We start from the raw sequence: 25,435 nt of genomic DNA on the forward strand, positions 1-25,435 counted from the left end.
CAGAACTTCGAGGTTACATAACGATGTAAATCACAGGTTTATTCAGAGTGACACCACCTGCACTGATGGACACTTCCTCCAAGCTGAGCAGTGGAAGCCAGGACTCAGTTAAGCTGCAGGGCACAGCCTGGATTGCTGCAGGGCTCAGGAGGGAATCCTGTTCTTCCCACTCCTGCAAACCCTACTGTATTGCCCAGGGAGCATTTCCAGCTACAGCAGAGTCAGCCAGGGGCAAAATGAAGGACTTGCTAGGTTAATGGTCTCATTTGGTGTGGCAAATCCTCTGAAATCCACTGACAATTTGGGAACATAATCCCTTCTCTTTTATTAGTGACATGCTTCAGTCTCCCCTACAAATCAGAGACTAGAGCTTCTCTAGCACCACAAACTTATACCAAAAATACTCCTCAAACTGCCTGGTAGCAATGTCTTTGCCCCTGAACGCAGTGAGGATTAAGGTGTGAAATTCCTATTAGGGCAAGGGGATTAGACTGTTGCATTTACGTAAGGATTTGCCACAGAGGATCAGTTCATGCACAGCCTCTGTGAGGGGCTAATAGCTGATGTTTCAGGGAAGCTCCTCCTTCACAAATGTACTTACAGCTTTCTGCATGATGCTGCCTGCAAAGGCCAATTCCTCCTTGATCCCTTCAGTGATCGCTGTAAACCCTAAAGCATGGACTGGAGGATTGCCCCAATGACTGGCTGATACCTCTGAGAGTAATCAGTGAGGAAAACTAAATCCATGCAAATAGTATCTGGGAAGCACCAGCTCAGGGGTGAAAACTGTGCCAGAAGTGCCTGTATTACAATGACAAAATGTTTTCAGGGCAAAGAAGAGATTATGGCTTAATATGTGTTTTTTAAAGAAAGGAATTCCACCCCAGCTTTGTTTCTTCACTGGAAAGTTGATGTAATAAGGCCCTGTGCAGGAATGTGGGCATAAATAAAAGGTCCAAAGCCCCCAGGTGTCCACCACAACACTTGCTGTGACAGCTCAGGAGTGTGAGGCTCTAAAACTCAGAATTCTCATTCTCACAGTCAGATCAGACACACCAACACAGCTCTTTGCAGCTCTGCATGCTACACTGAGCACTGAGTTAGGCAGGTGTGCTTCCACTTCACTTCATGTTCCTCAATCTTCCTTGACTTCAGCCCTGGGAGCAGAGCAACCCAAACTCTCCAAAGGTAGTTTCACTTCTTGGTACCTCAGGGCTTTTGATCTGGGAGGAAAATGCCAGAAACCAACACCACTTTCTGCTCTTGAGTTTGACAGCAGATCCTTGGTGCATTCACACATCAGTTTATCAGTGTGCATTTCATCAGAGAACTGTAAACATTTAGGGTTGGTTTGTTACCACATAGCACCTTGCATAAAAAAATTACCAAAAAGCCATTAACACCTGACTAGAATCAGCATAGAATTCATTGTTTTACCTTGCACAAAACCCAAGGAGCAGTGTGCTCTGCTGAGGCAGAGGAGGAGTCACTTACTGCTGTTTCACAGATATGACCTGCACAGCACAGGATTATTGCAAAGAATGAACAGGCAGGCAGTCACACACGGGATTAAGGAACAATGATTCATAAATCCAAATCCCTGTCTCACATGTTGCTTTTATATAGAACCTGGTAAAAGCCTGCCTGAACCAGCAGTGGAAATGACACCTTTTCATTTCACTTCATCCCTGCATTTCTGAAATAACCAGGCTGGAAATCTCCATTTCTGGTACTTGCTGTCACTTCCCTGACTCAGGAAGAAAGAGGTGTGTGCTAAAGAAGCCATAAATAGTACCTGCTGCTGCTCCCTTTTCTGTTATGTTGACTTTGATTCAGGTCCTGGCAATTACTGGGGAACAAGAGAAAGACAAATAGAATTATCCCAGCTGTTTGTGGCGGCCAGCCCCGGCCTCCCAGCTGAGAGCTCTTTGTGCTGCTGAGAGCGTCACCAAGCAACCAGCCCTGGCAGCTGCCAGGCTGCAGAAAAGGACTGAGAGCATCCCTCATGGAAAGGAAGCACACGTGAAGGTGGGACTGAATCAATCCCAGCTTTGTCTCCTGCCTAAATGTGGCACCAGAGATTGCCCTCAGTGGATCTCACCCGCTGAGGGGGCAGAACCTGGATGCTCCTTTTGTTTCAGAAGCCAGACCCTTGCAGAAGTAAGTGTTCTGTAAGGTATTGTAGGTATTACAGAATTATTAAGGTATTACAGAATACAGGTATCCTGTAAGCTGTGCAGTGAAAAGAAGGGGGATTTTGTTATGATTCAGTGTTTTGATGCTGTTGAGACTTCTACCCTCCATCAGTCTTTGCTGGTGGTCCAAAAAGCAGCAGAAGGTGGCCCAGGATGCAGCTGCCAGAATGACTGCATTGTCCCAGCTGTAAGTCACACCCACCACGTGTATGTTAAGTGGAGGTGAAAAAAGATTGTCTGGTAATTGGAACGGTATGGCAAGGAAAGCAAAGCAAACAGGCAAATCCCCATGCACACAGGCAGGGAGTGAATAAAATGGGAGGAGGGGAAATGCAGAGATAAATGAGCATTCAAAGTGTGCTCTGCTTGTTCCTGATTGTACAGTTCTGCTTAGAGCTAGATAGATTTAACATTCTTCTGCAGAATTTAGGGAGGGTTGAGATACCCTGGCTGCCACCTTCTCTGAGCCATTCCCCAGCTCTCAGCAGTCTTACAAATGAGTCCTGCTGGCCCTAAAGGCAGCTAAGACACAGATGCATGAAAACTCTTCCAACCTGGACATTAAAGATAAATTGACAAAGTCATTTGAGCTCCCTGTGAGTTTAAATGTGCCACAGCAGCCCAGACTGGAAACACACATTAATTGCCTTCCTCGTGGTCACACAGAGCAGTTGGGTTCACACCAGGAGCCCCCAGCCCCACTCCTCAGTACCTGCAGCACACTGCCACTCATCTGTGACAGCAGATATTTCCTGGGGCTATTTTCTCCTGCTTTTGGGAGAAAGAAGGTCTTTGTGAGCTGTGCTGAGGAAAAAAAAAAATTGGTTTTCACTCATTGTGAGATCTGTAAAACAGTGCTCGGTGCTCTTTTGGCCCAACTTTATTTTTCCTTATCTGCTGTCCATTTCACACCACACTGAACACATGGAAACAGCCCAGACAATGAATGTGAGGATCAGATGGCATTTTCTCCGGCATCTCCTCCTTGGAAGAAAGGGCCTTGTGCAGAAATGGTGTAAAATGGAGCAGTTCTGCACTGCTTGGCACTGTATCACTACCTGCTGCCAAGAGCAGTGCAAAAACTTCATGAAGAAACTCATGATATGGATGAAAATTCAAGGGAAAGCAGACATTTCAAGAGCTGTTCTCCATTTTAAAACTGCAAGAAATGCCAAGACTGTGAAGATCTCTGTTGCTCTACAGTGCTAAAAATAACATTTGCCAACAACTCTATTGAGTGTATTGCACAGAATTCAGCCTTATGGCTTTCATTTTGATTGTGAAGTGAACACATCATTCTGCAAACCTCCGTGACTGAGGCTGTCTAAAATGAAGGAAATCCCCAGTACCATTTACTCTCAAAATATTAAAATTCACTAGAAGCAAAAAAAGATGCTTCAAATTTCAGCTGGTATTAAGAGATGTAAGTTCTTGTTTCTAATCCATTATGAAGGGCTTTCAAGTAGGCAAGAAAAAAATTCTTAGAACCTAATGTTGGCTACCTAACTCAACTCTTTGATACACTTCATTTACATGTAATCCTGCAGCCTGCCAGCAGTTGATAAGGTTCCTGATATCTGCACATTTGAGAAAGAAAAGTTTAGTTCATGATGGGCTAAAGCTGAGTTCCATGATGGAAGGCTGCTCAGGTTTAGGGTTTCACACAGATTTTTTTTTTTTTTACTTGTCTGAAAATGCTTCTCAGCAATTTTTCCCCAAATAATTTATCTGCCAAGTTTAAAATTCTTGACCAAGTTGAAATGGCTGCACTGGATTTTTGCTTTTTTCCACTGTTAGAATGTTTTATGAGTTCCTGTTAACACTGAGTGGTGGGGAGGAAAGCGAGGGCTGTATTTTTCTCTCCATTCATACTGTTTGGTGGATAAAAGGAGAGCAAAAGTTACAGAAGGGGCTGAGAGAAGCTACAAAGAGCTACACCTTTTCCCAGGCTAAAAATCTGTCCCCATGTCACAGACAGAGATATTAAAAAAAAAAAAAAAGTCTTATAAAATATGGCTTAGGCCCTGCTGCTCTAGCTAAGCTAGCAGTAGCTTTTAAGTTCCCAGAAGATAGAATCAGAAGAATGAAAACTCAGTTAACACAATTATCTATTCTAGTAGGAAAATTAGTGTACACCTGCGTAAACAACAGATCTGTCCCATGAGAATCAGTGAAGAAAATATGTAAACATCTGAGTGAAAGAGTTTCAGCATGTACACACAAAACATCTTTTAGCCAATTAATTAGGTGGCAAGAAAACTACTAGCCAATGGAGTTAAACATGAGATCTGTGAAAACTATCAAAATGAGTTATGTGAATAAAGAATGGGCTTTTTCCTGCATGAGAAACTGCATTGCAACATCTCCATCTTTATTATAAACCCCCTTTATTTGCAGAAAGGCTGCACCATGCCATGCCATGCAGTGGGATAAGATTTCTACTCCTGGCTGTAGAAATTCAGGGTGTTCCCCATCTGCAGAGCTGCAGCTGGATCTTCTCTCAACCTCTCTGCGTAACTGGAAACTTTGGGTCCCCAATAGAAATGAACCTGGCAGACAGGTCACCCCCACAGCCCAGCCACAGTCAAACTCCCAGGTTCAAAGCTGCAGGCACAAAACCACAGCAGGACTGGGCAGCAGGGGTGATTCAGCACTCAGAACTCCAGAAAAAACAGGCTCTGACCATTTGTGACCCCCTTGGTGTCTCACCCAAGCCCCAGCTCCTGCAGGAGCCAGCCCAGCCCTCCTGGCTGCTTCAGGGGGTGGGAGCACAGCACAGCCCCTGCAGCAGCTCTTTATTTCCTTCCACACTCTGAGACACATCTGAGAACGTGGAGAGGTGAAGTGGAAAGATAAATGGAACACAGCAATATTTTTAAAAGCTGCTCCTTTCTGAATTTTAAATGGATACCATATGCTTTAGCCTGCTGTTTTGATTCTCAGCTAAGATATTATTTACTAGCCTGCCTCAGCAAAGGCAATCCTCTCTCCAGAATAGTTATTTTTAGTTAAAAAAACCCCAAACAAATATAAGAGTAATTTCTATCAGTGCTGCTTTGAACTTATGATCATCCATTACACTGCCTGTTCATCTCAGTCTCCCAACTTTTTTATTACAACAGTCCTTTCATCATTGTCACTGAGTACTTCCACCTCCAGATCACTCAAGAAGATAGTAAACACCACTTGTTTTTTTATTTTTTTTATTCTGATAAGAAGCTATTTCTATCCTGGTTTCTTCTTCTAAACCTGTTTCAAATCTGTGATAACATTTTCACTTCTTATCACTAGCTCAGGTTCCTGAAGGAGACTTTCTTTGCTCCATGAATTTTGAAGTCCAAATGTTTATTGGCTCTCCCCCACCCATGGTTTTATTATTTTATACTAATAGATCATCAGGGTGAAAGGGGTTTTTGTATGTTTCTTCACAATTTTATCCTTCACTTGATTTATCTAGCACAGAAGCTGAGTTTCCTGGTGTATTTTCACTGCCAGACACACAGAGGAGAGCAGGGACCATTATTCCCACTCTGCTCCTCTTTCTGCACTATTTTGGGCATGAGGAAGTGAGGAAGGGCATGAGAAAGGTGATGTCCAGAGTGCAGAGGCACAGCAGTAACCTGAGGAAATGCTTCTTTCACAGAAGAGTGCACACACCAGGAGATGCATTCCCAAACCCATTTCTGTTCCCTGTTCAATAAACCTGAATGAAGACAGAACAAGCAAGTCCTGCAGCCATAAACTGTTCTGCCAGGAGCACAGGGAGGTGTTTCAGGTGGGGGCTTGGACTGCCACAGCCAGGGATTGATATTCTGGGGCAGGGATTGAGGTCCATGGGCAAGGATTTATGTTCATGGGCAGGAACTGATGTCCATGGACAGGGATTGAGGTCCTGGGGCAGGGATTGATGTCCTGGGGCAGGAATTGATGCCCATGGGCAGGGATTGATGTCCTGGAGCAGGGATTGATGCCCATGGGCAGGGATTGAGGTCCATGGGTAGGGATTGATGTCCTGGGGCAGGGATTGAGGTCCATGGGTAGGGACTGATGTCCTGGGGCAGGGATTGAGGTCCTGGGGCAGGGATTGATGCCCACAGACGGGATTCATGTCCATGGGCAGGGATTGATTCCCATGGCCAGGGATTGGTGCCCATGGCCAGGAATTGATGCCCATTGGCAGGGATTGGTACCTACAGAAAGGAGTTGGTACCCACAGGCAGGAATTAGTGCCCACAGGCAGGGACTGATGCCCACAGCCAGGAATTGGTATTTACAGCCAGTGATTGATGCCCACAGACAGGGATTGGTATTTATAGCCAGGGATTGATACCCACAGCCAGGAATTGGTATTTACAGCCAGGGATTGATACCCATAGACAGGGATTGATGCCCATGACCAGGGATTGATTCCCACAGGTAGGAATTGGTATTTACAGCCAGGGATTGATACCCATAGACAGGGATTGATGCCCATGACCAGGGATTGATTCCCACAGGTAGGAATTGATGCCCACAGAGAGGGATTGGTATTTACAGACAGGAATTGATGCCCATGACCAGGGATTGATACCCACAGCCAGGGATTGATACCCACAGCCAGGGATTGATACCCACAGCCAGCGATTGATACCCATAGGCAGGGATTGATACTCAGAGGCAGGGAGTGATGCCCCCAGACAGGAATTGGTGCCCCCAGGCCCCAGCTGTGGGTCCTGCAGCCCCAGGGGATGGAGCAGCAGAGGAGCAGCCTGGAGCAGATGGTGAGGGCAGGGCAGGGAGGAAGGAGCCCCAGTCCTGCTCTCCCCTGCAGGCTCAGGGGCTGCATAATTATTGCTGTGGAGCCAATAAAAGCTCGCTGAGCTCATTGTCCTCCAGATAACAGAGCTCAGACCTGGAGGACTGGCAGGATTGACCTCTCATACCAGTTCTGACTGGAGCAAAATCCCCTGGAAAAATCCTGCTAATGAATGGGGCATAATATCTTCCCCATATCACGTTTTTGTTCATAACTAAATCCCCCATTTGGGAAAAAAAATAAAAGAGAAACAGTAAAAGGTAGGATAGATCTTACACCCACTCCAGCTGAAAAATCCTTGTTCTGAGGTATTTTTCAAGATTAAAAAAAATACAAAAGCGCTATGAGCTAATACAAATTAATTTCCTACTTATTTTAGATTAGGTGGCTAATTTTAAAACTGTTAATAACACTGAGATTTGAATTTCTGTCAAAGAATAATGTAAAAATAAGCAAACATTTTCAAAGTGCAGTTAAAGACCGCAGTGAGATGCCTTTGGGTTTTGTTTTATTAGGGTTAGGGAACAAAAAACAATAAGATGGCTGGAGGATATCAGAGCACAATAGTCCCTGGGATTCTTTAACTGCAGGAAGAGTTGAGATTGCTTAGACAGCAAATTGAGCAGCAGAGCTGTGTTGTACAAAACTTTGTAACATGTATTTATACAGATAAAAATGTGTTTACTCACACATACAGTGCCTGCAGTTAACTAGGGAACTAGAACTGGGAGTAATAGTACAGATTATTTACTACTACTACTACTACTATTATTATTATTATTATTATTATTATATATCCAGTACACAACATCCAGCAAGGCCTGACTGCACATTGACAGGGGCAGGGTGTGCCTGTGGCTCAGAGAATGCTGTGACTTAGCCCTGTTTATTCCTCCCTATTGAGCCTGAGCAAACCTCCAGGAGCAGACCTGCAGTTCCAGCTTTATTTGAATCGATTTCTGCAGCCTGAGGAGCCCTGGGACAGCCCTGTGCTCTCACAGCTCCTCTCTGCACCTCCCCACCTACCTTGGCCAGCTCTGAAAAGCTCCAGGGATTGCATCCAGCTTGGTTTTTTTTTTTTTTTTCTCCTCAGCTCCTTAAGACACTCTGTTATGACAAACATTTCTGCATGTCTGTTGTCACTCCTGCCAGAGCTGAGGGTGGATGGAGGCTGCATCCTCTGCACATGAGCAAGGCAATCCCTCCTTCCCTTACTGACCCATAAACACACCTTCGTTTTTGGCATCATGGCCAAAATTTAGGAGGATTTTGAGAACCTTTCACACTCACAGGGCCCTTTCCAGCACAGATTAATCTCCTTAATATTTAAGCTCCATCAAGATGCAGGTTCTAACACAAAAATGAATAATCACTGGTTCAGCCCATGTGCAGTTTCAGAGGCAAGAAAGAAGGAAATGCTGTTGTGCTGGCTGACAGCTCTACCACACATTTCTCACCAGAATTGTCACCTGGTTGTTTGCCTTTATTCACACCCAGAGCAGGTTTTTCCTGGAGAAAAGTGTGAACTGTGTCATAACTTACCTGCCACTGAGTGAAAACAGCTTTTTGGTTGAAGGCCAGTAAGAGCTGAGAAGGGAAAGGAAGAAGTGGTTTCAGGCAGTCAAGAAAAAGAGGTGAACTGGCAACAAGATGTGGACATGGCACAAACCACCATGAGATTCTCAGGCTGAGGGAATTCAGGGGGAATTTCCTCAGTCTTTGAGAGAGGTGAGCAAAGATGATGTGTGGTGCCACAGCCTAACACTAAGGACCCTGGCACATCAGAGTAAGCAAGACATTTCCCCATTACAAACAGGGGGAATTCACGTATTTGGTTATTCCAGGTGATCAAAGTAAGACATCTACAAGAATCCACACTCTTGCTCAGGATATTTTAAGTGTAACCTTCTCCCTCTCAGAGCAGGGAGGACTCTCATTCACATTGGTGGGATTGCTGCTGAAGCATCAAAAAGGAACCAGAAACTGAAGTTTCATACAATGACACAAACTCACAATGGAAAAAACAACAAGGCTTTCTTGGCCTGTCCACAGCTCCAGATACCCAGCCTTATTTCCCTTGCTCATTTTCAGCCCATTTATTCCAAGATAAACCCTCTGGCACTACAGTGAATAATACCCTTCTCTCTTGGGATTCAGAGTGAAAAGGGAACATGTCACTCTGTATGACAGAGAGAACTGCTAAAATAAAGATGCTGCTGAGGATCGAATTTTTAGCATACGTCTCTTTTGGGGTGTGAATAGCACCAGGATGCAGAACCAGGGGCCACGCACTCCTAGGTCACCAGGTCAGCTCTGACTGCATCTTTCAATAATTTTGACAGCCTGCCATCTGTGACAGGAGGAGCAGGTGTTCCTGTGGAGAGTGGTCAGTGCATGGTTCTAAAATCAACCATTTCCAGCAAACAGCAGCTCTGGAGCCTGTCTGTGGACTGGGAGCCTTGCTGAGAGAAAAACAGATTTACCAGAGATCTTTACCCCAGGCAGGATCTGCAGAACAGCAATGAGCACACAGCACCAAAACCCTGTGGGTTGATGGCAGGATGATCACACCTCCTCCAGAACCTCAGAGCGAGGCAAAGCAATGGCAAAACACCCAGCACAAGTCTGCAAGATGATGTTGTCCTCCACTGTCTCCCCTTGCTCTACACACAGAGTTACAGAATGGTTTGGGCTGAAAGGGACCTCAAAGCTCATTTAGTGCCACACTGCCAGGGAGGGGGCAGCCACAGCACAGCTTCTCTGGGAAACCTGGGCCTGGGCATCACCACCCTCACAGGGAAGACTTTTTTTCCCAATATCTAATTTAAATCTGCCCTCTGACAGTTTAAATTCATTTTCCTGTGTTTCCATCACCACCTATTTGGGGAGTAGTCAGAGACCACACCAGTGGTAACCAGTCAGTACAATGCTCACAGGAGAACAGGTCTGAGCAAGAGTTCAGCTGCTCAGATCAGCCTGTGCCTGTGCTTTAGGAAACACAGGAATTAGGATTCACAGTGTTCCAGACTGTGAATCTCCCTTCTTCACCCAGATTCTGTGACCCACAGACCCGAGGAAACAGAAATTAATAAGCACAAGGTTTCTAAATAACATCTTGGAAAGTCTTCTGAATATTTTACCATGAGTACTTAGATACACACTCATGGAAGCTGGGCTTACTCATTCTAGTGAGTGCTAAAATCCTTGTGGGATACCTGTGGACTAATTGGTTTTGTCTGTGTTAGTGTCTAGTCACTGCATGGATCAGGCAGTGCTGAACCTCCAGCTCACACTGAGAGCTCCCTGAAGATGCAGAACTAGGCTGTGCTGTCTGGCTCTCTAAGTGACTTGGGTTCACAAGTTCTCCAGCCCATACATTATTACTAATCCTCCTCTCATGACACGGAGCTGCTGCAGAGGAACAATCTCACGCAAGCACCCAAAGGCAGAGCATCTGCACAGCCCTGGGGAGGAGCAAGGCTGGGATTTACTCCCACCCTGAGTGATGTGGGCAGGGATCCTGCCTGCTCAGCCCCTCTGCCCATCCAGACCTGTCCTCTTGCTGTCAGAACAGGAGATTTACACAGGGCCTGGCAAATCTCAGTATGAGCAAGAGGCTCAGAGAGGGACAGATGCAAACCAGAGGTAGGTTTGCTGTTCCAGGAAGGTGGGGCTCGCTGCTCCCCTGGCACTGGCTGCTGCAGGAGCTCTGGCAGAGGGAGGGATGTACAGAGCACACTTGCATCCCTCTCCTGCTCCTCCCTGATTTCCTTCCAGGCTCAATTCCAGCTTTACACGAGTGCGTGGAACTGCTTGTTCTGTGCTCACTTCAATGAGGTTTTTCAGTATCCTAAAGGCCAGACAACGACTTGGAGGGACCAGTTGTTCTGACATCCTTCCCTCAACACAACACAGAGCAATTTGCTCACTTTGTAACCTTGAACCTGGTGCCTCAGGCTGTGAGTTAACTCCTGCCAGGGCTCTGGAGGGAATAGCTCCCTCTGATCTTCCAGCAGTGCAGATGCTGCTGGGTACAGTCACACAGGTGTCACCTTCTTCCTGAGCACCAATTACAGATTACAGCTGTTGGAGGCATTTTTATATTTCTGTACAAACCTTTTATCGTGTCTCATTGATACAATTTCATTAATACAATCAATATATTACATTATCCTGGAAGAATTTGGTTCATTGCTGGTATCAACACTTGAGTGATTTTACTACTTTTTTTTTCCAATTACCAGCTTAAAATCAGTGCAGCAACTCCAAAGTTGGGTTTCTCCAGTGCAACTTGTAGGGATGCCTTAGTGCAGTATGTAGGAGATGCTTTATCAACTAATTTATTGATTTTGATCACAAAGTCCCAACCTTAAACTTGCTGTAACCTTTGTCATCTGTGACTCCTGCCCTTCCTCAGTGCAGGAAATCTAAAATGAGATGGCAACTTCTTGCCTGGCCAGGAGAGGTGGGCTGGCCCCCAGGGCACTGGCATCAGAGAATGAACTCCCCTCATCACCTGCCACTTGATATCCTTATCAAAGCTAAGGCTGCTAGAGGGGACCATTTTATCAAGACTGGGAATTCTTTTGGGAGCGCAGTCACAAGTGCCCTGACATATGGAAATGGATGTAATTTCATCTGATGAGACAGCTAACACTCAGATGGAGCAGCAGCACTGTGTCTGGGCAAGGGAGCAGCCAATGAGCTGGGCATGGGTGACTTCTCCCTGGGTTTGAAGATTTCAAAGGCCAGAGGAGATCACTACATGTTATCATGGCTAAAACCACAATCTGTTCCCTGCTTGTTGAACAGAATATCTCTATTTATGTGCAGCTGGGGCATACAAGCTCTCCCTGCTCCGAACAGCACCTATTCTGCTTATTTTTGGTGATGATAATTATTGGGTGACACAATGGGGTGTTTAGTCAGTTAAGGCAATAAAACAGCTGGAGAAAAAGAAGAAATTCCATACCACAAAAAATTATCTTAATGCTAAAGTACAACTGAACATGTCTGATGAATTTGTTTATGCCAGAGTATCACCAAACTCAGCCAACAACCAAAAAAAGGGACTGATTTTTTTGTCCCTGCATCTCTTCAGGCACTTGGCAGGACTCACAGACCCTGGGATAAAACACAGGGCAGGAAAAGAGAAGTTCAGTGTGCACAGAAGGCAGCAGCTTTCCCAGGTCACTGAGAAGCAGGAAGGAATGCAGGCAGAGCCCAGGTGCTGCCAGGGATGGAGCAGCCTGCTCCTCCCCAGAGAACAGCAGCCCATTGTCCCATGGTGAGGAAGGAGCTCAGCCACGAGCAGGACAGTAAATCCACACAGCCTCTGCACAGTCTAGCTCAGCCTGCTGCATTCAAAATATCTGAATGCAACTTCACCCAGGGTCTCAAATTCTGCTTTCCAATTTGGTTCTGTTTGGTTTGGGGCTGTCATCAGTGAAGCAGCCACTGCTCCCAGCAATCCTGACTTATTTGGGACATTGGGTACAACTAGGAGTTAAAAACAGGAGGAAGAATCTACCAAAATAGCTGTTTTCCAGCATGGTCCACAGGCCTGACCAAATTAAATCCTGAATGTGTGTGTGTTAACTGTATGTGTGACACATCTCAGCTCTACAGCAGTTGTAGTCATGGAACCAGGTACTGAATTTGGCCCATGACAGCATTTGTTTAATGCACTGAATTCTTTGAGCCACACCATTTCCTGTACAGCCATGGAAGTTCCAAAGGTAAATCTCTGTTGTGATCCCCTGCCATGATTCATTTTTGGTCAACTGTCTGAAAAACCTTTTGAGCTCAGGGGTGTGCATCAAGAGATAATGATTTGCTCCAGGCAGGGAAGGAGCTTGAGAACAGACATTAGAAATATGTGCAAGTTAAATAAACTACTTAAACACGAGATGCTAATTTAGCAGCTTCAAGGGCCATATTTCTCCATCCAACCCAAGACATAAAAAGACACAATTTCATTAAAATAACCTAACCCCACTATTGTTTCGAGTGCCACATTATTCAAACACAGCCCACCAGCTCTCAATTAGCTGCTTTGCACTCCAACTGCAGCAGGTCTGCAGTGCACAGAAATGTAATTATTCACACAGCACCCTGTCACTGCCACCACTGTCTGTACTTCTAAAGCATCTTGATTACTCCACTGATGAGCACCATGGAAATGCCTATAAATAAAATAATCATCTCCCCTCATTAAGTCCCAGCTCGTGGACTGAGGAAGGATGATTTCCCTTTGTACGTTCCTTTTGTAAATTTTATCACTTCACAACAGAGGGAGCAATGTGCCTCTGATGGCACTCAAAGAGACAGACTGTCAGGATTCTTGTCAGTATTTCAGCTTTGAGCAGCTTGCATTTTTGCATGAATATTTCCTCCTGAAAATAAAGTGCTGTTTGTCAGAATCAGGCACGCAGTAATCTCTTTCTAATGTCAGCATCAGACATGCAAAACCCCCTAATGTCATGTCAGGAGGTCAGATTTTATGGAGCAGTATGTCATGGAAACCCTAACAGCCAGCATAAGCCTCTAGCTCTTCCACAGTAGAACACACATCTATAATAAAGAACAAGCATTGAATGAAACCTTCCACTAAAAACAAAGCCTTGGTGAACCAGGTTTGCTCTTCAAGGAGCTTCAACAGCAATTGGTGCTGCAAACAAATATCAAACATCTCATCACAGTCTCACTGTTTTCAATAACTTCATTACTGGGTGTACATTTGCACACACTGAAACTCCCAGCAGTGTCTCTAACTTGCAGTCAAATATCTCATTTCATAGAATGGTGAATTATACAGCCAGAGAAACATGTCCAATGTCCTGTCAGGCTGGTCCTGTCTTGCTCTCCAGCCAGAGGTGGAAGGGAATCACCACTTGCTCCTGTGAACAGCTAAAAGGAGAAGAGGAGAGCAGTCTAATGGAAGCATCCCTATTTCTGCACCATCCAAAGCAACATCTCACCTCTAAACTGCCAGCAGCTCTCAAAGAACTGAGGCCACCCACAGGTTCAGATTAAGACCCTCCTTCCCAGCTGGGAGAGCAACAGGACTCAGTCAGCACAGCAGGATTATTATGGAATTATGAAAACCTCTGCAAAGATGCTGTGACACAGAGAGCAGGGTCCTGTGCCCAGGTGTGATCACCTCAGGGAGCACAGGGCATTTCACTCTCTCCTTCCTCTTCCCCATGTCTTTCCCAAGGTCTCCAGTGCATCACTTGTGGTATCACTGCTCCTTTCCAGGTTACTGTGTCTGTGGACTGTGCTGGACAGTCACCCTGTCATGTTCAAAGTGTGCATCTGAGGACACAGAAGTGCTGTGCTGAGACAAGTGGAAAGAAAAGCTTTAGCAGACAGATGGGAATTTTTGTGTATCTGAAGCTGGAACCAGACAGCAACTAATGTGCAGGATGCAGGATGGGACAAAGCAAGAATCACAGAATGGTTTGGGATGGAAGGGACCTTAAAGATCATTCAGTTCCAGCCCCCTGCCATGGACTGTCAGTCAGAGTGACACTCCTGGACTGTGCAGGATATTGTAGGAACCTGTATTTGGGATGAACATTTTTATTTGTAAAATCTGCATTTTCTTGGACAGAGCCAGTACTTGAATAATTTTCTCCAGAGACAAGACAGAGTTAATTTAAAGCAAAACCATCAGTCCCTAGAATAGCCAGCATCCAAATCCACACTAGAGCTGTGCTGCCTCACTCCAGAATCTGGAGCAGGAAAAATAGTGACAAAAATAAGATCATTCCTCAATTACAATAAACAGAAATGTTAATCAAGCTCAGAATTGTCCTTGAAGAATCTAGCTCTTCTCAGCTCTAAAAATGATCCCCCACATTCCTTTAAGGCTTTTCATAGATACAGCAATATGAAATGGCTCATTGCTCTGTAGCTGCTAACAAGAGACAGATGTTTCCTTCAGCTCCAGCAACATGTAGACATGAAGCACATTTTGATGACCTGCTAAATATTTCTCTTTCTGCACGTTACCTCCTCATGCATTTAGTCAGGGAAATGCTCCACAGTTCCACACTGGCCCTGCTCACTCTGGAGCTGCCCAGAGGAGCATGCTTGGATTAATCCCTTTATCTTAGCCAGCCCGCACCAGAGGGCAAGGAAAGTCAAGCAACACGTTTTCACCAGAGCTGGAGAGCTCTTAGTGCAGAGGCAGATGAGCTGGTGGCTGTGAGCCCAGCTCCCCCTGTTATTTATTTCGCTGGCCCAGAGACACGCACCACATGCTGGCGTGCGGGGCGAGCATCTGTTCCACCCAGACCCACGGCTACATTCTTTACTTGGTATTAATATCAGGGAGAATTTAGTAACCTAACCACTGGCATGAGAAGCTACACTTCTAAGGGAACAGATGGCAGCAATAATCTCAGCTTAATTTTAGGCTTCAGGAATTGCTCTGAGTCAGCAAAGCCGCACGACGAGAGGAAGAAAAAGGCATAACATCTGTAAAACCTCCTACCTGCTTGCCATCCAAGGTGTAGAGCTTTTTGACCACCCCTGTCTCCAGTTTGATAGCCTCAGTGATGTCAGTGAGGACCTGCTCGAAGGAGTGGGCAGTTTTCTTGTTGAGGAGCACACGCACAGCCTTGCGGGGCTTCACGCCGCTGCGGATGATGGTCACCAGCTTGGGGCGCACGAAATCCTTGTTCTCCTTGGCCTGGGCACTGTTGCTGCTGGCCAGGGACTGAGGTGCTTTCTGGTTGGCAGAGGTCTTCACATTGACAGACCAGTTGGGGTTGACGTTCTTGGTGTATTCCACCTTCTTGAAGAAGTTGTCGGACGAGCAGACGTAACTCTCCCCTGGAGGAAGAAATGAGAATTGTGCTGTAAGCACCAGCTCTGGGCTCTTCCCCCATGAATCATGCAAACCATTAATAATTGTTTCCATTAGCAGTCCCATGACAGCTTGTTCTTAAAACATTCTGCCTTGTTTTAATATTATGTTCATGGTTATTTAAAATATTGCTGTGTTTCCACAAAGTAAGTGAGTCAGCCATCAGTAAATACATACAATAACATGACCCAGGGGTTAAAAGATGTTGAGTTATAAATATCATCAATATATATATTTAAGTACCTGAAGATGAAGCTAAGCTTTCCAAGAGCTTCAGAACACCAAATTCATTTGGCCACCCCGATTATTTTATGAATGTTTCAGTTTCCCCTTAACCTTTACAGACCTAGGTACTACCTCAGTGTGTCATTCCCTGCCAAGAGGACATCAACATTCATCCACAAAATGCCTTCTGCATCATGCCTGAAAAATAATCAAAATCTTGTCCTGAGCAGCCACCACTAAAAGTAGCCTCGATAAATCCAGCAGGCATAACAAATATGCACTGTTAGAGCATCAGTGGTTTATTAAGGAACAGACCTAGTGGCAGCTGAGATTAAACACTGCACCAAATACCACTCCTTGATTTACATGGCTGGTACCAACCAAAAATACATTAAACCCAAATTTAGACATGGCAAAGAAGAGTTACAGGGTCTTTTTAGTAATTCACAGAAAGCCCTTCCCTATCCCACCCAAAATTAGTTTCAGGCTTTGTCTGTAATTTACAGGATCCTATCCATCTAAGGTTTTAAAAGCACCTTAAAGGATTTGTAGGAGCTTCTTTTGGGTCTGCAAATCTGATGGATGCTGGAAGAGTTATTACTAGAATGAGACTGTAAACCAGTATCCCTAAGGGAATGTAGCTGTCTGGTCTGAAATGACTCAGGCTGCACTGAAAAAAGTCACTCACTGCTGGAGGAAGAAGCTTTTGTCTCACCATTAGATAAAATTTTAATAGGAACTGAAGGCATGACATGGGCACCTGTAGGATTTGAGAGTCTCTTCAGATGTTTTCTTTGTCTGCTCTTACAGAATTAAGTTCTTCATGTACTGCAATACATTTGAAATCAAAATAGAGATTTAACTATTTTGGAAAACATTAAAAAAAAAAAATCCTTCTTTACAAAAAAAACCAGATTGGCTGCATTTCCTTGTCTGTCCCTGACTGCAAACTCCAAGGCTCAGACATCTCTGAATTCCCACAGCCAAGTCTGGCTTCCCATCCAGAGGTCTCTAGGACAGGATTTGACATCCAGTTGGCAAAATATGGATTTGAACCATCCCACTGATTTTTGCATGGCCCAGGCGTGTAACATGCCCAGGATAAAGTTCATACTGGAATTCCTTCTGCTGACTAAACTGCACTTCTGGAGGCACCAGAACCCACGGTGAGACCACAACAGACACACAATAAATAGATTTTAACAAGCTTATAACAGCACTCTGTGTATTTGTGTCCCTATTGCTGATCAGGGTGTGATGTCACAAGCAGCCACAGAAAAGATGAAGGATTCCATCTTATTTTAACCCCACATTTGTACCTAGTTTGCTCCCATGGTGCCTACTCATGGTGTTTACATCACCAACTGCAGCTCTTCTCCATCAGTTGTATAAAAATGACCAAAATCCTGGATCAACAGGAAGCAGATATTCTGTTTCCCCTTCTACAGATGGAATACACATCCAGAAGAGAGCTGACAAGGTTCATGATGAACACTCAGTTGGGCATTTTGTCAGCTGGTGTACCCCAAACTAGCAATAATCCCACCAGCAGGTTCAGTAAAAATTCTGTTTGCTGACAGCAGCACCCCTCAGTAAACTAACCATGCAGCCTGCCCATGGCTGGAGCTCCTTAATCCCCTACATTTTGTGAATCTGACTCAACAGAAACTCAAATGTACCCCCAGAGTATCACACATTATACAAAATTCTCTCTGGGGATATCGTTTTCCAGAAGCTTTGAATACTTCAAATCTTTCTGATTAATAAGTGATAAGTTGTGGTTTATTCATCTGCTTCAGCCAAGCAACACCTGGTGCAGAGCAGAGGCTTCTCTCCAGTTTCAGGACTGAGAGAAGGGCAGCAAGGAGTCTGGAGTGCTCCCAGGGAATTAACCAGCCTAAGAACCTGAGCCCTCCCAAGCCCATAATCCCTGGGCAGCAGAGCTCTCCTAAGTGTGCTCAGCAGAACTGGGCATTATCCTCTGAGAAAAGAGATTTCTCTGGTTAAATGCAGCACTAAGAATCAGTGATTTGGATGCTGCTGTCACCCACCCCTGCCCCAGCTTCCCTGTGCCAGCTGCTGACCTCACCTGCACCTCTGCTTCCCCACCCAAAACCAGAAGTGCACTATCAGCACTGAAGTGTGCAAGGCTTGGCTTTCATCTGCATTTGTCCTCCATCTGTGTTATTTTCACAGTGAAGGGAGTGCACATCTGCACTGTGTTCTGTAGACACATGAGGAGCTGGAGCATATTTTCTATTAACAAGTTGCATATTTAAAGTAAGCTGAAGGGATTCTTGATCTGTCTAGTGCAGCACCATTACTCTGAGTTCCAGCTGAGCCCTTCTGAACTCCTCACTGCACACCACAGCTGTTGGTGCATTTACACCACTCTACACTAAAGAGAAGCAGTGGTGAAGGCAAAACTCCTGTAGGGTTTGTTCCACAGATGTGATCTTGGGCACGTGTGCAGACCCACACACTGGCCTCTCAAGCTGTGCTCACACTAACAAGTGGATAATGCAATCTTCTCTTTCTCTCTTTTCTCATTTAACCCAAACCCCAGCAAATAAAATCCATACTTTACTCGATTCTAAAACTGGAGAGAAATTTCCTTGGAGTGACACTCCAGAGCAGCAGTGTCTTCTCAGCATCATTTCTGCAGTCACAGCAGCACAGCTCCAGGGAAGAGGAGCTTTCCTTTCCTTCCTCCCTGACCTAAGAATGTGACCTGAAGCTTCAACTTCATTTAAAAACCACTTCAACTAATGTCTTCCCTAACTCAGTTTATGACCCTCAAATAGCAGCAAAACCATCATTCAGGTTCCTCAGTGAGGCACATGCATTTGCCAGCCAGGAGCACACTTTCCACAGTGGATTTCACTTCCCACAGTGCAGTTTTACCCAAACCTCACCATGGTGGCACTGAGCAAGCATGGGCTGAAGACCTGTGAACTTTCCAGCTTTTAACTGGCCAGATGATAAAAAAGAGAAATCTTACAGGGAATAGAGAGACCATGGAGGGAGGAGTGGGTTCTCTGTGGGTTTCTCTGCCACATCTGTCTGTGCTAAGCCTTTAATGAGAAGTCAAGGTGTACAACTGTGGCAGGCACAGGAATGTGAGTGACAGACACAGCATGACGTGCTCAGCAGAACAGGAGGAATGGCAAGTGGATGTGAGAGCTTGTCACGAGCAAAAGAAACAGCTCTGAGAAGAACATTGCTCCCCAGCCCTAAGCACAAAAATCTGTGCACAAATATTTTCAGGAACACAATTCTCGAGCCAGCAAGCAGCTGTGCAGAAATCCCAGTGCGAGCCATGAGGAGGTACAATGGACAGCCACGTCGTGAATTCCAAACAAACCCCAAAAAATCCCCAAAGAGACCCACTCATGCACTGGGGGTGGGCAGCATCATCCTGACAAAGTCCCTGAGGTGCCAAGGACAGAGTTTGTTTAGTGCAGGGCCAGCTCAGAGCCCTGCAGAGCCAGAGCCCACAGGGCATGTGCAGTGTCACCATGGTGTCACACGTGCCACCAAACCAGCCCAGGCACTTCCTCACTCCTCCTGCCTGCCCTCAGCAAGGCTGTGCTGACTGCAGACCCCAGTTCTCCTGCCATGACCATCAGATTTGCCATTTGAAGCCAGGCTTGTATCACACAGAATTACTCCAAGTGCATGACACATCCCAGTGCCACTGATTTGCTGGAAGCACAAGGAGATTATTCAGCTCCTAAAGAAGGGATGATCTCAGCAAAGATAAGGTTTGCCTCAGAGAAGGTTCCTTAGAAAAACCCTAAGCTCCAGATGAGCTCTAATCCTCCAACCCTCTTACAGCAGCTCGCTGTGACAATACCAAAAATGACAGAAAAACTTATCCTTCCTCAGCATGCACCAGCAACTTTCCAAGGATAATGAACTGCGGGAAGAAGTCTTTTGAGAAAAGTCAGGAAAGCTGGATTGAGGCCATTTTGAATGTCTAAGTGTTAGCACTTATTCCATGAACAGTCTCTGTGGGCAGCAGTCAATTATTTTGGCTGTTAGCTCTGCAGTTGCAAAGTTGAGATTGTGCTACTGTGCCCAGCTTGGAATTAAGTGGACTTAACACCTTGCAGAGTTCATTCCATATGGTGTAGGAGGAGGACTTGTGTTTCAAATACATGAACTTGCTGCTGCTTTGTGAGTTAAAGAGACCTACAACAGTTAGAAAGACCTGCTCCAGCGTGGCAAAATGAAGCCTGGAAGAGCTCCCTTCCCTTGGCTCCTCCATGGACAGAAGCACCTCTTGTTCTGCTGGAGAAGTGGAAGAAATGCTTGATTAAAAATCACCTTCAAAACCACACGGTGCCCATAAGGAATTTTGGGACCACACCAGTCCCAGAGTGACAGTCAAGATGAGCAAGCAAATAAAACAGAGCCCAATTTTTGTTATGTGGGATGTAATTAGCTGAGCTATCAGGCCAACAGACACCCACAGAAAACAAATCCACAGGTTACCAAGGTTTCAGTGTGAAACTAAAGGCATTTCATTTTTCCAGGCAAACTGGAACACACTCATTGGGTGGAGATTCCAGGATGTTTCCTACAAACCCCTCAGTCCCAGCACACACCACACTCTGCACAGCTCCAGGGTGGAGCCCCTCCTATGATTACTTTTAAATACTCCTGGACAAGATTTTGGAAAATATTCCCAAGGGCATGACAGGATACAAAAAGCTTGGAATCACTTTCTGGAATATCTCACACAGCCCAAGGACAGTTGCAATGAAACCACAAGGAGCAAAACAAATCCTGCTCAGCTTTTTCTAGTGCTTGATATGAAACAAGGGCAAATTTCCAAAAATCCACCTTTGGATGTGCCTTGCCTTCGGTCCCAGGTTGTGCCTCACTGTCCATTTCATTATGGACAAGATCAAGAAGGTGGATACAGGAAAGAAGCAAAATTACTATGGAGAGGGCTAAAAAATTTTGTCCCCAGTTATGGGACAGTGAGGACTAGAACAAGTGGCCAAGAGAAGCATTTCTTAAGCCACCTTTGCTGCTGAAGTCAATGCTCAACATCAGCTTCCACCTCTACCCAGCTCTCCATTCAAGGACAAAAAATAGAGCTGAGGTGGGACAACTTCTCATCACATCAAGTCTACAAGAAGAGGCTCAAAATGAACCAAGGACCAAACCACCATGTCCAGATATCAAAGGAACTAAATTTTAGCTGAATCTTGGAGGAAATGAGAGCTGCTCTACAGTCATCTTGAGAAAGGGTGGAAAGGATAGCATGTGATTATTTCAGAAGTTTTATCACAGCACAAGGCACAGAATTATCTGTTACAAGTGACTCACCAGTAAATGCAGCTACATAAATCAACTTCCCAAAGCCCTAGTCACTGGAACCAGTTATATATGAAGGGGAATAAAGCTCACCTGGTGCTCTTTTCCAAAAAAAATCATCTGCCACAATAAATAGAAGCACCTTGGGCCAACATGCACTCCTGACCTAACCAAGGCAGTGGGACATGAGTGGGAGCTGCTGTCAGCAGTTCACTGCTGCCAGGATGAGCTGGAACAGGATTCTGCTCTGCACTTAACCAGCAGAGAGATTAAGGAGGAATGCAGTCCTAATCAACATCAGCAGGTGCATTATTTACAAATATATTAAAGCTGAATGCTGAAAATAGGAACTGAAGATTGAGACAATGACTACAGTGATGGAATAAGGATGCTAGGACTGAAAAGGGGAAGAAAAAATGATCATGTGGGTGGATTTTGAGAGAAGGTCACTGGGAGATGAGACAGCTTCTAAAGGATGGAAAAAGCAACCTGTGACCAGTGAGGGAGAACTCAGCTGGCAGCAAAAGGCACCTGTGTGACAGAGTTCTGAGGGCTCCCAAAATGTGAGATGTTAGGAAAGGACCAAGAAGCTCATCCCAACAGATGGAAGGAATGTAAAAACAGAGTATTAAAAACTTCACTTGTTCTCATTGTGAAAGCAAGCTTGAGTGCCAGGGAAGAACTCTGGGTCTGGAGAACAAAAGGGTGATTCCAAGCCCCAGTTAATTATCAGCACACCATGAGGATTCTGTTCACCTGAAATGTCTGCCTCTAGGATATTGGTACTGTGCAATATCATTCTCTGCCCTCCAGAACTACATTCAGGCTACACTATATATGTATACATTTTAAAATCAGAAGTAATCAAGTACTCAGAGCATGTGTGAAGTATTGTCAGTAATTCCCAGATTTTTGCCATCAAACCTCTGAGATGAGCCTCTTTGATGACTTTTCCTAGAGTCTACTAGTTTGTTGGAAATTACAATGACAAATTAGCCCCATTATAGCAACAAGGACTGGTTTGGTTACCCTCAGTCCCTCAGCAGAAGGTCAAATTATGAGGCAGACATGCCCTGACTGTGTGAGCACTGTCCTTGTGTGTCACAGCAGAATTACTCCCAAATTCTGGGTTTCATGCAGGTACCTTGCACACAGCTCTGCAAACACTCAAGCTAAGGGCAGGGTTCACCACAAGGCTGGTTATAACCACAGTGTTTTAAATTGCTTTTCTACAACAGAAGCACAGGTCACCCCTAGAAAGGTGGGGTCAAGAGCAGCGTGCAGACCTACTCTGGAATGTTAAAAAAATGGATTCATTTGTCTCCACTCTGCTCAGGTTTTATTTTCCTAGATGATGCTCTGCTGAGGACACAGCGACACAGAAAATCTCATCTTGGTTTCAGTGCCTCTTCTTCAGTGCTGTTTCCAGGTGCCATTTTGGCAGAACAAAGCCAAATGCCAGCATCTCCTGTCTGTACCTCAACCAGCAAAATGTATTTTCATGAACTAGGTGCCTCCTTACCTGCAGCAAAACCCATTTAAAGCAGGTGTAACAACTACACCTCTCTTAACTTCACTGACAAAAAGCAGGAAGAGTGTAAGAGGAGGAAGAGTGCAAAAAGAGAATAAAGAAGTGCATATTCTCCTGGAGTTATTTCTGAAGATTTGCATAAAACCTGGTACAAGCAGGACAGAGAGCTGCCATTAGAGAAAGGCTGTGGCCATATTAAGAGCCCAGAATAAAACATGGCAGAATCTCCAAAATTAAGGGAGGCCACACCTCCATTCGACAGCTGTAACTGGGCTGAGAATAACTCCACTAGGAAGCATCACTGCTCTGAAAGGCAGCGATTTCTTCCCAGGAAAACTCCTCTATGGAAACCAAGATTTATTCCACGTCCTTGTCCCCGCAAAGTATTTTGGGGAGATGAGTATCCTGCTTGACAGAGAAGGGATTCTAGGCAGAGCTGCTTTAGTCAAGGTCACACACAAAGCCTCGCTGCCGAGGCTGCCCCTGCAGTTCATGCCTCACACATCCATTGTCTTCACTAAAGGCAAAAGCCTCGTGGATTTTCGGTAGTCACCCAACTGGCCAGGATGCCTGCTTGGAGAAAAGCAGCAAGGAAAAGGGAAGAGCACCTCCCCTGCTGCAACAGGATCCGAACAAAGAATGAATTGCTCGGGGAAGAGCAAAGCAGCGTGGCTGTGGGTGCCCTCTATCCATCCTAAAGGAAGGATGCAGGACCGGCCATCCCGGCAGCTTCATCCCAGGGCTTGTCCTGGCACTCCCGGGAAAGGCAGCACCCAGGGCAGCACAGGGGACACCCCAGGCTCAGGTACGGCTGGCAGCTGAGCAACCTTTCCCCAGGGCACCCCTTCCGAGCAGCATTGATTTTTGGCTCACCCCTCGCAGTGGCACAGAGCAGAGGAGCAGGCACAGCCACACCCCCTCTGGACACGGGGACACGCTGTGAGCATCCCCTGCACCCCAGACCCAACAGGGATGCCCCCAGACCCACAGGGGATGCCCCCAGACCCACCACAGCGCCCACCCAGGCTCAGCCCCTGCGGAAACGCTCCCCAAATCCACAGGAGGCACCTCCCTTTCGCACCCGCTCGTGTGCAGCAATGAACTCCCCGTGCCCTCTGCGCACACATCGCTCTGCGACACCCCCAGGCCCCCTTACAGCACAGCTCCACACCTCCCGAGCAGCACAGAACCCCCACACCGCCTGGAATTAACCCTCCTCGCGCCTTCCTGCACACACACACCCGCATCAACCCCACATTTCACCAAGAGCAACCTGGCCAATACGCCTTTCTCTATTCACAAAGCTTGCTCATTAATGCGCCTCTCTAATGAGGCTGTGAGAGCTTCCAACACAGCCCTGCACACGCTCCCCAAACACTGAAACCGGACACACGGACACAGCCAGGAGCAGGACACACAGCCAGGAGCAGGACACACACACACACACAGCCTGGAGCTGCACACACAGACACACGGACAGCCAGGAGCAGGACATACGGACACACAGACACAGCCAGGCGCAGGACACACTGACACAGCCAGGAGCAGGACACACACACACACACAGCCTGGAGCTGCACACACAGACACAGCCAGGAGCAGGACACACGGACACACAGACACAGCCAGGAGCAGGACACACGGACACACTGACACAGCCAGGAGCAGGACACACGGACACACAGACACAGCCAGGAGCTGCACACACAGACAGCCAGGAGCAGGACACACGGACACACTGACACAGCCAGGAGCAGGACACACTGACACAGCCAGGAGCAGGACACACGGACACACTGACACAGCCAGGAGCAGGACACACTGACACAACCAGGAGCAGGACACACGGACACACTGTGACACCCTCCGGCCGCGCTGGGGACACGGCGGGGGTGGCACCGGCACCGCCACCCGTCCCGGCAGCGCTCAGCGGGGCTCAGCATCCCCCAGAGCCGGGACAAACGCGAGCTCCCGGGCATCCTCGCTGGTGCAGCCCCCTGCCCACCCCTCCTCCTCACTGCAGCAGGCTGTGCAGGGATGCTCAGTACCTTCCTCCAGCTCGTCCATGCTGCCGATCTTCCGCGAGCCATCGATGGTGTAGATGTACCGCACTCCCTGGGGCAGGTTGATGTTGTCGGACAGGGAGCGGGTCAGGTCCGCCAGGAGAGCATCAAAACTTCGGAAGCGGTCGGAGGACACGGCGTATACAATCCCCTTGAAGTAGCGGTCCCCGTTGCGATAGAAACGAACCTTCTTGGCTTTCTTCTCGTTACTCAGCGCCTGTAAGGTCCGGGTTCTGTAGAAGCTACAGTGGGCACTGTGAGTGGGGCTGGGCAAGCCGTTCATCCGTGTGCCTCGCATGTTTCTGGACGCCTTGTCTCTTTCGTCAAAGTGTCCAAAATCAAGTTCCATAGTTTGGTGAACCCTAGAGATCTGAAGCTGGGCAGGAAGGAGATGGGGAGAGAAGGAGGGTAAACGGACGGGTT

General features: G+C 46.4%; 1 protein-coding gene across 5 annotated transcripts in view; it reads right to left on the reverse strand.

Annotated features, from left to right (window-relative positions):
- The window catches only part of DCX (doublecortin), a 73,913-nt gene that overhangs the window by 46,823 nt on the left and 1,655 nt on the right, over positions 1-25,435 (reverse strand). For all 5 annotated transcript variants that reach the window (XM_033072715.2, XM_033072718.2, XM_033072717.2 and 2 more), the window contains exons 2-3: positions 24,998-25,388; positions 15,491-15,831 (exon numbers count right to left, since the gene is read on the reverse strand). In XM_033072715.2, coding sequence (XP_032928606.1) covers positions 15,491-15,831; positions 24,998-25,361 — 705 coding nt within the window. In that variant the 5' untranslated portion in view covers positions 25,362-25,388. The remainder of the gene's footprint in view (positions 1-15,490; positions 15,832-24,997; positions 25,389-25,435) is intronic.

Source organism: Catharus ustulatus, chromosome 14 (genome assembly GCF_009819885.2).
Source record: "Catharus ustulatus isolate bCatUst1 chromosome 14, bCatUst1.pri.v2, whole genome shotgun sequence".
NCBI classification, from domain to species: domain Eukaryota; kingdom Metazoa; phylum Chordata; class Aves; order Passeriformes; family Turdidae; genus Catharus; species Catharus ustulatus.